General features: G+C 46.7%; 1 protein-coding gene across 2 annotated transcripts in view; it reads right to left on the bottom strand.

Annotated features, from left to right (window-relative positions):
- asb1 (ankyrin repeat and SOCS box containing 1) overlaps positions 1-673 on the bottom strand; it is a 17,150-nt gene extending 16,477 nt beyond the window's left edge. Inside the window, exon 1 of one of the 2 annotated variants that reach the window (XM_078229085.1) lies at positions 294-673. In XM_078229085.1, coding sequence (XP_078085211.1) covers positions 294-562 — 269 coding nt within the window. In that variant the 5' untranslated portion in view covers positions 563-673. The remainder of the gene's footprint in view (positions 1-293) is intronic. The other variant, XM_078229086.1, reaches the window with a different exon arrangement.
- Positions 674-16,397: the final 15,724 nt, after the last annotated feature.

Here is a 16,397-nt window from a genome sequence, read left to right as displayed (position 1 = left end):
TTGTGATGTGTAGGTTAGAGGGAGTGGCAGGGTAAGTAGGTGGGATTACGGGGATAGCGCCTGGGATAGGATTGTTGTCAGTGCAGGCTCGATGGGCTGAATGGCCTCCTTCTGCACTGTAGGATTCTATGGTATGAACTGCAAAAATAAAAAAAATGTGGGCAATGCTAGGCCTCTTGAAAAACAAAAGCATTTAGAGAAACACCCAGTTGAATTATTGAGTAGTTAGCCAGACGCAGCGGCAGACAGATGCACAGGAATGAAGCTGGGATAAGGTGCAGCAATGCCCTCACCTCCTGAAGTTGTCCTCCTGCAGGAGAGAGCTGATGGTGTCCAGGTCGCCCACATAGGTGGCATCGTGTAGCCGGCTGTCCTCACCTCCCTCCATGGGGCTGTCACAGAACTGCTCCCGCAGCCACTCCTTGAGGTTGCGCCCAGCCCTGGCTCCAGCAGCGGCCGCGCTCTCAGCCTCTTGCCCCTGGTCTGGACATTCAGCACCGGGCTGCGCTGGACAGCTCCCCGCGGAGCTGCTCCCCTCCTGCGCTGCATCCCCGCCCAACATGCTGTGTCCCCCGGGCAGCTCACACAGCCACAGCCCGGGGCATTGCCACCTTCCCTGGCTGCTCCCTCACTAAATCCACCCTCTTCCCCCGGTTCAGGAACCTCCCACTCTGCCTTGTACATCCTGCCCGGAGCTCATTGCTCGGCTCCGGTGCCACTCAGTTCAGCCCGGCTCCTCCTCCAGACACTGTTAACCCTCCACTTGCCCAATACTTCCCAGACACTCACTGTCTACAGTATCTCTGACATAGCAAAACCTCCCCTTCTAAACTGCAACACACTTCAGTGAAGCTTATTTATTAGTGTCACAAGTAAGGCTTATATTAATAACACTGCAATGAAGTTACTGTGAAATTCCCCTAGTCGCCACAGTATGGCGCCTGTTTGGGTCAATGCACGTCTTTCAGACTGTGGGAGGAAACCAGAGCACCCGGAGGAAACCCACGCAGACACGGGAAGAACATGTAAACTCCACACAGACAGTGATCCGAGCCGGGAATCGAACCAGGCTCCCTGGCGCTGTGAAGCAGCAGTGCTAACCACTGTACTACCATGCTGCCATCTGAAAGTGTTGCTTGTGTAGGGTGTTGTGTTCCAACAAACAGGCAGCATGGTGGCACAGTGGTTAGCACTGCTGCCTCACAGTGCCAGGGACCCGGGTTCAATTCCCGGCTTGGGTCACTGTCTGTGTGGAGTTTGCGCATTGTCTGCGTGGGTTTCCTCCGGGTGCTCCGGTTTCCTCCCACAGTCTGAGTGTTCAGGAATTGAAGGTCAATCACACTGGTGTGTGACTCTGGCAAAACATCATTCGGGACATTTCAAAAACATTTTTTTTCCGGTCATTTTCATAGAATCCCTAGAGTGCAAAACAAGGCCATTCAGTCCATCAGGTCTGCACCGAATCTTCCGACAAAGCATCTTACCCAGGCCCTATACCCCTAACCCTATTAATTTACCCCACTAATCCTCCTAACCTACATATCTTCAGATATTAAGGGGCAATTTAGAATGGCCAATCCACCTAATCTGCACCTCTTTGGACACTACGGGGCAATTTAGCATGGCCAATCTATCCAACCTGCACATCTTTGGATACTAAGGGGCAATTTAGCATGGCCAATCCACCTAACCTGCACATCTTTGGATACTAAGGGGCAATTTAGCACGGCCAATCCACCCTAACCTGCACAAGTTTGGACTGTGGGAGGAAACTGGAGCACCCGGAGGAAACCCACACAGACACGGGGAGAACATGCAGACTCCGCACAGACAGGGTCTCTGACACTGTGAGGGAGCAGTGCTAACCATTGTGCCACAGAAGTTAGCACTGCTGCCTCACAGCTCCAAGGACCTGGGTTCGATTCCCGGCTTGGGTCACTGTCTGTGCGGCGTCTCCAGGGAAGTTGGAGAGGCCATAGTCTAAGTTCTCCCCGTGTCTGCATGGGTTTCCTCCGGGTGCTCCGGTTTCCTCCCACAGTCCAAAGATGTGCGGGTTAGGTGCACTGGCCATGCTAAATTGTGATGTGTAGGTTAGAGGGACTGGCAGGGTAAATAGTTGGGGTTACGGGGATAGGGCCTGGGGTAGGATTGTTGTCGATGCAGATTCAGTGGGCTGAATGGCCTCCTTCTGCACTGTAGGGATTCTATGATTTCTATGAACTGCAAAAATAAAAAAAAATTATCATGGACTGTGGGAGGAAATCAGAGCACCCGGATCATGCCTTCTGAATGTTCTCTTTAAACATTTCTTTTTGCCCGATGTAAAAATATTGAAAATAGGGGAAGAACGTTGTTTGGCTGACAGTCCAGCATCATCCAACTTGGTAATGTCCCTTTCTGCTTTCCGATTGGTGTAGGAAGACAGTGCATCACAGAGGTGGAGTCTTGGCTGATTAGTGGCTGAAGGGTTGGGAAGAGTCACGTGATGAAACCTCATGTTCATCACTGTTGGCAACCCTATTTACCACAGCAATGTTTTCCAACCAGGGAACCCACAGTTTCAGAGGAACATAGGAACATCCAGCCCCTCTAGTTTGATCTGGATCTTAGCTGATCCTCAAAAAAGATCCTTAAAATGGCTGTAACTGTGTCTGCCTGTAACTGTAGAACAAAAAACCCACTTTGCAATCCCAGAAATCTCACACCTCACTATCTCTGAGGAGCTTCTAATGACCACCTGGGGACTGCAGAGCCCAGCCTCTAAGAGAGCTACATTGAAGGTCTTTTGTGTTTTATAATCCAAGCTTGAAAACAGAGACAGAACATCTACTTAGACTATGGCCTCTCCAACTTCCTTTTTAACCCATAACGGCTGTCCTGGAAACCTTGCCAAAATTCTGGACCCTGGATACGCATCATCTGTCAAAGCAGTGGAGAGGTAGGAGTCATGTGACATGGGCCTCTGATCTGTGGAACAAGTAATAATGCCTTGCTGAACTGAAAAAACTCAGTATATTCATAGAATCATAGAAACCCTACAGTGCAGAAAGAGGCCACTTGGCCCATCAAGTCTGCACCAACCACAATCCCACCCAGGCCCTATCCCCATATCCCTACATATTTAACTGTTAATCCCTCTAACCTATGCATCTCAGGACACTAAGGGGCAATTTTAGCATGGCCAATCAACCTAACCCGCACATCTTTGGACTGTGGGAGGAAACCGGAGCACCCGGAGGAAACCCACGCAGACGCGAAGAGAATGTACAAACTCCACACAGTGACCCAAGCCGGGAATCGAACCCAGGTTCTCTGGAGCTGTGAAGCAGCAGTGCTAACCACTGTGCTACCGTGCCATATTGTTTAATATCTGACTGGCAGATCACCCTAAAAGAGCTCTGGCCCAGGCTAGACACCTGCCCCCATTTACCCACTCCTGCTAGAAGTTTTGTACCATAATCTACAAGATTGATTCATCTCTGCATGCCCAACATATCATGTGATGTCAACACCCCTGGAAAAGTGAATTATACAGCATTAGACTTCAGCCGACCAACCTTCATGAAGGAATACCTCACTGGACTATGATTCTGGACTCTGGAACACACATGAAACAACATATTTATTTTGTCCCTGGTCCCTGTCCTGCAAAACCTTCCCTCTATCCTTCTTTTTAATGTATGAATGCAAGGGAGTGATATTGGATCCCTCTTTTCCGTATTTGGAGTGAGTGCAAATAAGGGCGGCACGGTGGCACAGTGGATAGCACTGATGCCTCACAGCCAGGGATTGGGGTTCAGTTCCGGCCTCGGGTCACTGTCTGTGTGGAGTTTGCACGTTCTCCCCATGTCTGCGTGGGTATCCTCGGGTGCTCCGGTTTCCTCCCACAGTGCAAAGATGTGCAGGTTAGATGGATTGGCTATGCTACATTGCCCCTTACAGTCCCAAGATGTGTTGGTTAGGGGGATTAGTGGGGTAAATACATAGTGTTGCAGGGATAGGGCCCGGGTAAGATGCTCTGTTGGAGAGTCGGTGTAGACTCAATGGGCCAAATGGCCTCCTTCTGCGCTGTAAGAATCATAGAATAGAATCATAGAAACCCTACAGTGCAGAAGGAGGCCATTCGGCCCATCGAGTCTGCACCGACCACAATCCCACCCAGGCCCTACCCCCACATATTTACCCGCTAATCCCTCCAACCTACACATCCCAGGACTCTAAGGGGCAATTTTTAACCTGGCCAATCAACCTAACCTAAGGATTCTATGATTATGATCACTGACAGCAGACAAGATTTGTTTAGACAGATGAGACTTTGACTTAACTTCTGGCCTGTTTTAGTCTCTTTCTCTTCATTTCTCTGACGTCACACACTGGGGGGGTGGGGGGGGAGGGGTTAATTTAAAGCACACTAATTGCTCATCTCACCACCCATCCTTAAACAGGAAGGTGTTTTGACTTATTTCCCTATTTATAAACTGTGGTGTTTTCCCAATCTTTGGTTTTGATGCGATCCGAATTTCTGTTAATAACCCATCAAACTTGAGATAAGATGAACTTGGAGGGTTAGTTTATTTCATAGAATCATAGAATCCCTGCAGTGCAGCCCACCGAGTCCGCACCGACCATAATCCCACCCAGGCCCTATTCCCGTAACCCCACGTATTTACCTTGCTAATCCCTCTGACACTAGGGGCAATTTAGCATGGCCAATGCACGTCTTTCAGACTGTGGGAGGAAACCGGAGCACCCGGAGGAAACCCACGCAAACACAGGGAGAATATGCAAACTCCACACAGACAGCTACCCGAGCCGGGATTCGAAGCCAGGTCCCTGGAGCTGTGAAGCAGCAGTGCGAACCACTGTGCTACCGTGCCGCCCCAATTCCTTCCTTCACACCAGAATACCGTGCATTCCCCTACTTCAATAAAATTCCCTCTAACGGCCTCCTCCTTCCCTGACTTTCCCACTTACCATGTATGGCAGCAGTACACAAGCATTAACACTCAGCTCTGCGACGCTGAAGGGAGCATTTAGCAGTGCGTGAGGAATGGGCTGAATCTGCACTGACCTCCAACCACAGAAATGAATGAGGGTGAATCTGAACTATTCACGTTAACCATGGATCGTTGGCAGCTACTCACAATTATGTTCTGAATGTTGAAGCTTGTAGCTGTAGAAGTGGGTAGCTTCTCCTTGAAGAGGGACAAACCTGCTGTCAAGGTGTTTGGTTAGTTTCCTTTCTGTTTCAAACTTTATTTATTGGTATAGGCTTACATTAACACATTAACACACAATATATCGGCCGTTCCTTCGCAGTGGCTGGGTCAAAATCCTGGAATTCCTTCCCTCATGGCATTGTGGGCCAACCCACAGAACATGGACTGCAGCGATTCAAGAGGGCAGCTCATCTTCTCAAGGGCAACTAGGAATGGGCAACAAATGCTGGCCCAGCCCGCGACGCCCATGTCACATAAACAAATTTTTTTAAATGAAGTTACTGTGAAAATCTCCTAGTCGCCACACTCCAGTATCTGTTCGGGTACACTGAGGGAGAATTAAGCATGGCCAATGCACCTAATCAGCACGTCTTTCGGACTGTGGGAGGAAACCAGAGCACCCGGAGGAAACCCGCGCAGACACGGGGAGAACGTGCAGACTCCGCACAGAAAGTGACCCAAGCCAGGAATTGAATCCGGGTCCCCGACAGTGCTAACCACTGTGTTACCGTGCCGTCTACTAACAAGGGGAAAAGAGATAGAAAAGGGCAGGCATCGGATTACCTTGCAGAGGTGAAACCATGATGACATGGGAGGGGTCCGCCCCTCGGCCTTTTGGTTAAGTCAAGCGCCAGATCAAGCACATGGTGGGGTGCGATGCCTCATCCTGTCGGCTTGGATCTTGTTTGTCTCCCTTGTGGACACCATGAATTGGATTCAGTCTGAATTGCTTTTTAAAGTAAGCAAGAAGATGGATTAAGAGTTCACCCGGTCCACTCTGAGAACTGGCTTTGTAACTTTAAGAATGGAATAATAAAGAAAATTAAAAATCAGATTTCTCAAAGTCCAAATGGGAAGATAACACATTCCGATACAACTGCTGAGTGTGTCATCGTTCTGTTGGCAAGGGGGGATCGTCAACAGATCTCCCTATTGGTAGAATACGAGCTTCCCTATTGGATGAGTGGTGGCTTGCCCAATAGGGAAGGAGCAGCGGGAATGTTTAAAGCCAGTTGGTTCCATTCAGGCCACCAGTTGATGAACTCGGGGCTGACCTGTCCACTGCAGCCACTGAGCAGCACTCTGAACAGGTTGCAAATAAAGGGTGATGGTGACAGAAGTCTGGCCTCGGTGAGATTATTACAGCCATCCTCAGGTAACTTGAATGCTCAGCCTGTTTGGGGCAGCGATTGCCTGGTGGTACTATCACTAAACTATTAATCTAGAAACTCAGCTCATGTTCTGGGGACCCGGGTTCGAATCCCGCCACGGCAGATGGTGGAATTTGAATTCAATAAAAAATATCTGGAATTAAGAATCTACTGATGACCATGAAACCATTGTTGATTGTCGGAAAAACCCATCTGGTTCACTAATGTCCTTTAGGGAAGGAACTACAAAAGGTCGTGAATGTAGCTCAATCCATCACGCAAACCAGCCTCCCATCCATTGACTCTGTCTACACTTCCTGCTGCCTCGGCAAAGCAGCCAGTATAATTAAGGACCCCACGCACCCCGGACATTCGCTCTTCCACCTTCTTCCTTCAGGAAAAAGATACAAAAGTCTAAGGTCACATACCAACCAACTCAAGAGCAGCTTCTTCCCTGCTGTCAGACTTTTGAATGGACTTACCTTGCATTAAGTTGATCTTTCACTACACCCTAGCTATGACTGTAACACTACATTCTACACTCTCTTGTTTCCTTCTCTATGAACGGTATGTTTTGTCTGTATAGCACGCAAGAAACAATACTTTTTGCTGTATGTTAATACATGTGACAATAATAAATCAAATCAAAATCAAATCTGCAGTCCTTACCCGGTCTGGCCTATATGTGACTGCAGAGCCACAGCAATGTGGTTGACTCTCAACTGCCCTCAGGCAACTAGGGATGGGCAATAAATGCTGGCCAGCCAGCAACGCCCATGTCCCATGAATGAATTTTAAAAATCCTTCTACAAACCAGCCCTACCAACTTCCCATGGGAACACTGAGCTGTTCCTTAAATTAGTTCAGTGCCCAGTTTCACCCACTCTTCCTGGCAACTGTTCCAGTTTTTGATCATCCTGTAAAGTATTACCGACATCTGTCTGAAGTTTGCCCTGCAGAATGTTGAATCTGTTCCCGCTTGTCCAGCTGCTCTTCTTGACTATAATTCGATGTGAAGTTAATGCTCCATCGTAAGGAAGGAAAGACATTTTCGTTCACACAAGAGCAGAATCTTGTGGATGCTGGAAATCTGAAATAAAAATGTTGGAAAAACTCTGCAGGTCAGGCAGGTCCCAGGCAGCTGTCTACAAATGTTGCCTAACCTGCTGAGTTCTTCCAGCATGTTCTAATTTCTTGCATTTATATAGAGCCTTTCATAACCACTGGTCTCAAAACATTTTACAGCCAATTAAGTATTTTGCAGTTTAATCACTTGGCAATGTAGCAAAAGCGGTCATCAAATCAATTTGCTTTGATTTGATTTATTATTGTCACGTATTGAGATACGGTGAAAAGTATTGTTTCTTGCACGCTATACAGACAAAGCATACCGTTCATAGAAAAGGAAGGATAGTGATAAACATTCTGTTCCTGTTAGCAGATGAGGGACGTTGCCCTGGAGGGATTTACAAGTTCATGGAATCATAGAACCACCATAGTGCAGAAGGAGACCATTCAGCCCATCGAGTCTGCACTGACCACAATCCCACCAACACCCTATCCTCATAACCCCACATATTTACCCTCCTAATCCCCCGAACCTATATCTCTTTGGACACTGTAAAAGGAAATTTTAAATCAGCGAGTGAGATTCACAGACAGATGTAGTCGTTTTGGTGACAGGATAGCTAGAAGGGGTTAAATGATTCTTTATAACAAGTTAATATGGGCAGTTTGGGGTCACAGGCTCAAGGTGAGAGGGGCGAGGTATAACTCAGATATCAGAGGGACGTTTTTTACACAGAGGGTGGTGGGGGCCTGGAATGCGCTGCCAAGTAGGGTGGTGGAGGCAGACACACTGGCATCGTTTAAGACTTACCTGGATAGTCACATGAGCAGCCTGGGAATGGAGGGATACAAACGAATGGTCTATTTGGACCAAGGAGCGGCACAGGCTTGGAGGGCCGAAGGGCCTGTTTCCTGTGCTGCACTGTTCTTTGTTCTTTGCTCATATATGAATCCAATAACAATACTAAAACAAATGAAGATGATTTTAAAGTATATATATCAAAGTATTGAATGTATTTTAATATGTAAAATGTATTGTTTGTCTTAGTTAGAAAGAGCAAATGCTGCAGAGTGTAATGGTAAAGTCAGAAGGTTAGAGTGGGGAATCCATTAGTCAGCAAAAGTAAGCATTAGAAAGCTTCAGGTTTTTGGGATAAATGTTGTAACATTACAGCGGCAGACATTGTCCAGACATAAGATAATACAGAGGGTAGTGGTCGAAGGGTCTTTTTCCGGCTGGAGGTCTGTGACCAGTGGTGTTCCGCAGGGCTCTGTGCTGGGACCTCTGCTATTTGTGATATATATAAATGATTTGGAAGAAGGTGTAACTGGTGTAATCAGCAAGTTTGCGGATGACACGAAGATGGCTGGACTTGCGGATAGCGAAGAGCATTGTCGGGCAATACAGCAGGATATAGATAGGCTGGAAAATTGGGCGGAGAGGTGGCAGATGGTGTTTAATCCGGATAAATGCGAAGTGATGCATTTTGGAAGAAATAATGTAGGGGGGAGTTATACAATAAATGGCAGAGTCATCAGGAGTATAGAAACACAGAGGGACCTAGGTGTGCAAGTCCACAAATCCTTGAAGGTGGCAACACAGGTGGAGAAGGTGGTGAAGAAGGCATATGGTATGCTTGCCTTTATAGGACAGGGTATAGAGTATAAAAGCTGGAGTCTGATGATGCAGCTGTATAGAACGCTGGTTAGGCCACATTTGGAGTACTGCGTCCAGTTCTGGTCGCCGCACTACCAGAAGGACATGGAGGCGTTAGAGAGAGTGCAGAGAAGGTTTACCAGGATGGTGCCTGGTATGGAGGGTCTTAGCTATGAGGAGAGATTGGGTAAACTGGGGTTGTTCTCCCTGGAAAGACGGAGAATGAGGGGAGATCTAATAGAGGTGTACAAGATTATGAAACGGATAGATAGGGTGAACGGTGGGAAGCTTTTTCCCAGATCAGAAGTGACGTTCACGGGCTCAAGGTGAGAGGGGCGAAGTATAACTCAGATATTAGAGGGACGTTTTTTACACAGAGGGTGGTGGGGGCCTGGAATGCGCTGCCAAGTAGGGTGGTGGAGGCAGGCACGCTGACATCGTTTAAGACTTACCTGGATAGTCACATGAGCAGCCTGGGAATGGAGGGATACAAACGATTGGTCTAGTTGGACCAAGGAGCGGCACAGGCTTGGAGGGCCGAAGGGCCTGTTTCCTGTGCTGTACTGTTCTTTGTTCTTTGTTCTTTGTACTTCTTACAGGGTCCAGAAATCACGTATCTTTCTGCCTTGGCAATGTGCCTGTGGGAAAGGGTCAGCTATGGAAAGCTTCCATAGTTACACAGCAACCAGGAAGTGGGTTTAGCCAAATTGGGAGGATGTCCGGATTGAGTGGACTAATGAGACATCATTGTACTGAGTGGCAGATTGCAATTGACTGAGGTACTTTGTCAAAAACTGGACTGACATGTGAACACTAAATGAAATTGATTTTAAGCTATTGAAAAGGCGTATTTTAGATAACAAAAGGTATAATCGTTCTGTATTTTGGCTGAGTGTCTCAGATCTTTGGAGAGGTTTCGCAGCCCTGGACCTGAGCTGTCTGACCCTTTGGAGATCTCCGAACAGCTGTAATTAATGTCTTGTTTGTCTTCTTTGATTTTTGCGTTTTAAATAAATTTTGGTTACATCTTTTGAACAGAGACTTTGCCTTTTGCGAGTTTTTGAATAGAGTCTAAGTTTTTAAACATTGGCCACCTTTTTGGAAAAGAAATTCCCCACTACAGACACTAAGGGGCAATTAAACACGCCCAATCCACCTAAGCTGAACATCTTTGGAGTGTGGGAGGAAACCAGAGCACCCGGAGGAAACCCACGCAGACATGGGGAACCTCAAACCTGTGTGGTCCACGTTACAAATGCACCTTCTTTGGCCTTCAAGTCCTGCAGTTGGACTCAAAGCTTCTAGCTCAGAGGCAGACCTGCTACTACTGTGCCACAAGGCCTTAATGGCAAATATTGACAATCGAAGCCACAGTTCGTTTTATTATAGGACGTGGGCTTTTATTGCCCATCCCTAATTGCCCTAGAACTGAGTGGCATTTCCGAGGGCATATAAGTATCAACCACTTTGCTGTGTCTCTGGGGCTCAGACTGGGTAAGGATGGCAGATTTCCTTCCCTAAAGGAAATGGGTTTTTACAATTGATTCAGGGTCATCAGTAAATTCTTAATTCCAGATTTTTATACTCAATTCAAATTGCGCCAAGTGGATGTTCCCCCTTGTTGGACATTCTAGAACGAGAGGCCTATAGTTTTAGACTAAGGGGGTGACAGATTTAAAACTGCAATGAGGAGGAATTACTTCACTCAAGGGGTGGGGAATCCGCGGAATTCTCTACCCCAGAGTGCAGTGAACACTGGAACACTTATCAAGTTTAAGGAGAAGATAAGTAGGCTTCTAATTAGTAGCAGGATGAAGGGCTATGGGGAACAGGCAGGAAGGTAGAGTGAGGACAGCCACAATCATGTCGAATACAGAGCAGGCTCAAGGGACTAAATTACCAACTCCCAGTTCTTATGGTTTTGATTTTGATTTTGATTTGATTTGATTTATTATTGTCACATGTATTAGTATACAGTGAAAAGTATTGTTTCTTGCACGTTATGCAGACAAAGCATACCATTCATAGAGAAGGAAACAAGAGAGTGCAGAATGTAGTGTTACAGTCATAGCTAGGGTGTAGAGAAAGATCAACTTAATGCGAGGTAGGTCCATTCAAAGGTCTGACGGCAGCAGGGAAGAAGCTGTTCTTGAGTCGGTTGGTACGTGACCTCAGACTTTTGTATCTTTTTCCCGACGGAAGAAGGTGGAAGAGAGAATGTCCGGGGTGCATGGGGTCCTTGATTATGCTGGCTGCTTTGCCCGAGGCAGCGGGAAGTGTGGACAGAGTCAATGGATGGGAGGCTGGTTTGCGTGATGGACTGGGCTACAGTTTCTTGCGGTCTTGGGCAGAGCAGGAGCCAGACCAAGCTGTGATACAACCAGAAAGAATGCTTTCTGTGGTGCATCCGTAAAAGTTGGTGACGGTCTACCATGGTGGGATTCGAACCCAGGACCCCAGGGTATTGGTGTCTAGATTACCAGGACCAGTGACAATGCCACTGCACCACTATTTCCCCTAGTTAACCACACCACTGAAAATTTAGGACTCAGCTTAGGGTGAGCAGTGAGATATACGCCAAAGAGGTCTTTTAGTCAAAGATATCATTGTTGAGATATTAATTAACTGAAGTTGAAATATGTCCTTGAAGTTTCAGCTTTAACAGTTGTCAGTGAAATCAGTTAATGTCAACAGCGCAAAACAGACTCCTCACAAATCATAGAATCCCTACAGTGCAGAAGAAGGTCATTCAGCCCATCGAGCCTGCACCAACAACAATCCCACCCAGGCCCTATCCCCGTAACCCATGTATTTACCCTGCTAATTCCCCTGACACTAAGGGGCAATTGATCACAGCCAATCCACCTAACCCGCACACCATTGGAGGAAACTGCAGCACCCGGAGGAAACCCATGCAGACACAGGGAGAACGTGCAAACTCCACACAGACAGTGACCCGAGGTTGGAATCGAACCTGGGTCCCTGATGCTGTGAGGCAGCAGAGCGAACCACTGTGCCGCCGTGTCACCAATCTTTCACCAGCACTGATCTGCTTCTCACTGATGTTTACAGGACTTGGGCGGCACGGTGGCACAGTGGTTAGCACTGCTGCCTCACAGCACCAGGGACCCGGGTTCGATTCCCAGCTTGGGTTACTGTCTGTGTGGAGTTTGCACGTTCTCCCCGTGTCTGCGTGGGTTTCCTTCGGGTGCTCCGGTTTCCTCCCACACTCCAAAGATGTGCGGGTTAGGTGGATTGGCCACGCCAAATTGACGCGTGTCAGGGGGATTAGCAGGGTAAATGTGTGAGGTTACGGGGATAGGGCCTGGGTGGGATTGTGGTCGGTGCAGACTCGATGGGCCTAATGGCCTCCTTCTGCACTGTAGGGATTCTATGGCCCAAGATCTTTTGGGAAACCCGTTTTCTGGTTTAATTTTTACTTGTTTTGAAATGAGAAATCTCGGCAGTCTTTTCCAAGTCAACAGGAAGCAGGAACTGAAGGGTGAAAAATCAGATGCTGATTCACTAGAAACCCATTTAGCATCGCAAACAATTTCACCATCAATTAATGTGTGCCTCGATCCAATTTATTAACCTGAACGTTTCAAAGAGAGACGGATGCAGCCAGATAAAAAGCTCTCATTCCATGAATCCAGTGTTTTTCAGCAGGGTTCCCTGGAACCCCAGGGTTCTGTGATCATCACCAAAGGGTTCCCCAAAATGACCAAGATATTTGAAAATTAAGTTTATTTCTTAGTCACAAGTCAGCTTACATTCACACTGCAATGAAGTTACTGTGAAAATCCCCTAGTCGCCACACTCTGGAGCCTGTTTAGGTGCACTGAGGGAGAATTTAGCACGGCCAATGCCCCTAACCAGCACGTCTTTCGGACTGTGGGAGGAAACCGGAGCACCCGGAGGAAACCCACACTGACACGGGGAGAACATGCAGACTCCGCACAGACAGTGACCCAAGCCAGAATCAAACCCAGGTTTCTGGCGCTGTGAGGCAGCAGTGCTAACCATTGTGCCACCAATTGTACCAAATATAAAAGAAGACTTTTTAAAACTCTGCATGAAAACCGAAAGTAAAATGATTATGACATGTTAGCACATTGTACATTTCATTCCAATATATTACAAATATGCAGAGGAGGGGCAGTTCATTGTTTGAACGTGGGTGTAGGGTCCATTCATTCCTTTGAATAGGCGAGGACAGCATTGATACGATGAATTTCTTTTATTGAACAGAATTGAAAGAAAATTAAATCATTACAGAAGCAGAAAGTAAACTTTGAGACTGGCTGCTAAGCCAGTCCCTGTGCTGTACTGGACAGGACCTCAAAAACAATCTGCCCACTGAACACATAGTTCCAAACTATATGTTAATTCTTATCTTGTTGTTGTGAGTGTCCTTGCAGTCTGTCTCTGTCTGGCAAACACAGGTTTTGCAGCTGTTGTTACCAAAATGTGTTGCGTACTTTTCAGGAATGCGGTCAATTTACAGCTAACCCAGCATGCCTTCTGAGTTTTAAAATGTAATCAATTTAGCTTTAAAAATTAGCAGTGCTAATTAGCCCCTACAGTCTAGCATTTAAATGTAAGTGCATAGGCAGAAATATCTTAAAATGAAGTCTTTGCAGAGACTGAAGTAATTGCATAGACAGCTTGCCTCCTAGACTTACAGAATCTCACTGGCTGTCATGTCTGGAGACAATACACATCTCTTTAACCTGTGCTTATTGCCCCCTCCACTCACATTGTCTGTATCTTTAAGACCTGGTTGGTTGGAGAGATTCGCATTCTAATCAGTATTTTGTAACTTGATTTTGTGTCTCTGTGCCCTGTTTGAGAGCAGATTTCCACTCCATCTGACGAAGGAGCAGCGCTCCAAAAGCTAATGGCATTTGCTACCAAATAAACCTGTTGGACTTTAACCTGGTGTTGTTAAAACTCTGACTGAAGGCAAACAGGGCTAAGCATACACAGATTCCCTCAGAGGAGTTGGGTTGATAACGCATTACTGCAGATGGGACTGCAAATAGGTGTTTGATCTTTTATTTGGATATGTAAGGGGTCTAATGACTCCGACAAGCCCACACCAATATGGCAGGCAGTGTATAAAAGCAAGTTACTGTGGATGCTGGAATCTGAAACCAAAAGAGAAAATGTTGGACACTTTGTCAAAGCCCTTTTGTCATCCCGACTCGAAACAACACCTCTTTTCTCTCCTTACAGATGCTGCCCGACCTACAGAGATTTTCCAGCATTCTCTCTTTTGGTGGCAGGCAGTGTATTTCTGGCTTGTAAAGTGCATATGCTTCCTGCTGCCATATCGAAGACGCCCACAGCCCATTGAAGAATAAAGGATTGGGGGGGGGAAGCTTTGAGTCAGTTTGAGAGGAAAAACTAAACACATTAAAAAGTCCTGAGTCTGGGAGAGATTGCAGCCAGTTTCATTGTCAGCTGAGTTGGTCACAGACCATTTAACCCTTCAGGTGACGTGAACGGCTCAATTCAGAGCTTGGCTTTTTTTACGTGAAATCGCATTTGCTCGTCTCAAATCAAACCAAAGAGAAAAAGATATTTTTAGGTGGGGTGGACAAAATCAAAAGTCTGGAGCACTCGTGTCAACATGTCAAAGTAAGTGGGGCCAGGAGCAGAACCACAGAGCCAGCTGGCCACTTGCTCAACTCACTACCTAACCTCTGCCATTAATGTCAACACTTACGTTTTTATTGCCTTTTCTTCTCTGCAATTTTTACAGATCCCTGTAATTAACTTTCTTTTCTTCTGGAAGTTAACCTGCAGCTGTTGTGGTCAGCTAATTAATGGCATCCATTGCTTTCGATTTAAAAGTTAACGACAATGAGATTGAAAGCCCCGGCAATCTGAATATGATTTTGTCCCAATCTGCTCTACAGAAGAGGAGAGTATTTTGTTTAAAATAAAAAATAGGGGAGGGAGTGGAGAGGGAGCTGAGGATACCTGATGACTGTTTGAAAAATAAGCAGCTCCCTGACCTCCTGAGATTCGACAAGATGTTCCTGTCGCAAATAGGTTATTAATGAACTTCAAACTCAAGTCGTATCCATCTGCCAGACTGTTGCTCTTGCCTGTGGTGTTTATTCCCTTCATGAATGTTCTTGGAATCAGGTTTTAGATCTCTGGGCGGCGCAGTGACACAGTGTATGGCACTGTTGCCTCACAGCGCCAGGACCCGGGTTCGATTCCCGGCTTGGGTCATAGAATATAGGAGCAAGAGGAGGTCATTCGGCCCTTCGAGCCTGCTCCGCCATTCATCACCGTCATGGCTGATCGTCCAACTCAGTAGCCTAATCCTGCTTTCTCCCCATAACCTTTGATCCCGTTCGCCCCAAGTGCTGTATCCAGCCGCCTCTTAAATACATTCAATGTTTTGGCATCAAATACTTCCTGTGGTAATGAATTCTACAGGCTCACCACTCTTTGGGTGAAGAAATGTCTCCTCATCTCCGTCCTAAATGATCTACCCTGAATCCTCAGACTGACCCCTGGTTCTGGACTCCCCCACCATCGGGAACATCCTCCCTGCATCTACCCTGTCTGGTCCTGTTAGAATTTTATAAGTCTCCATGAGATTCCCCCCTCATTCATCTGAACTCCAGCGAAAACAATCCTAAACCGAGTCAATGTCTCCTCATACATCAGTCCTGCCATCCCCGGAATCAGCCTGGTGAACCTTCACTGTCTATGCGGAGTCTGCATATTCTCCCAGTGTCTGCATGGATTTCCTCCGGGTGCTCCGGTTTCCTCCCACATTCTGAAAGATGTGCTGGTTAGGGTGCATTGGCCATGCTAAATTCTCCCTCAGTGTACCCGAACAAGCGCTGGAGTGTGGCGACTAGGGGAATTTCACAGTAACTTCATTGCAGTGTTAATGTAAGCCTACTTGTGACACTAATAAATAAACTTTTTTTTAAAAGAAGAAACTGTACTTTGCGCCGTTGTAACACAATTTTATTTTTACATAAACCTCCATTATTTTGTTACTTCTTCAATAGAGAACTCCCCAAAGAGTTGATTAATATTCCGTGCCTCAACTAGTCAACCAGAAATGTTGTTTTCGGATCTGACTCCAGTCTCCCAGCTGGGTCCTTCCACTGGTTTCAACTGGTGGCTCCATGACAACTCTTACATTTAATCCCCACAATGTTTCATTTCGCCATCTCCTCGAGTCCATTGCTTAGAACAGAGTAACTTTTAAAAATTAATCAACGCTCCTTCCTGTGAAACCACTCCCCCCCCAAAAATGTTTCTTGT

The sequence above is a fragment of the Mustelus asterias genome, chromosome 14 (genome assembly GCF_964213995.1).
Source record: "Mustelus asterias chromosome 14, sMusAst1.hap1.1, whole genome shotgun sequence".
NCBI lineage: Eukaryota > Metazoa > Chordata > Chondrichthyes > Carcharhiniformes > Triakidae > Mustelus > Mustelus asterias.
Note: the sequence above shows the minus strand (reverse complement) of the source record. Positions and strands in the feature narration are given on the sequence as shown.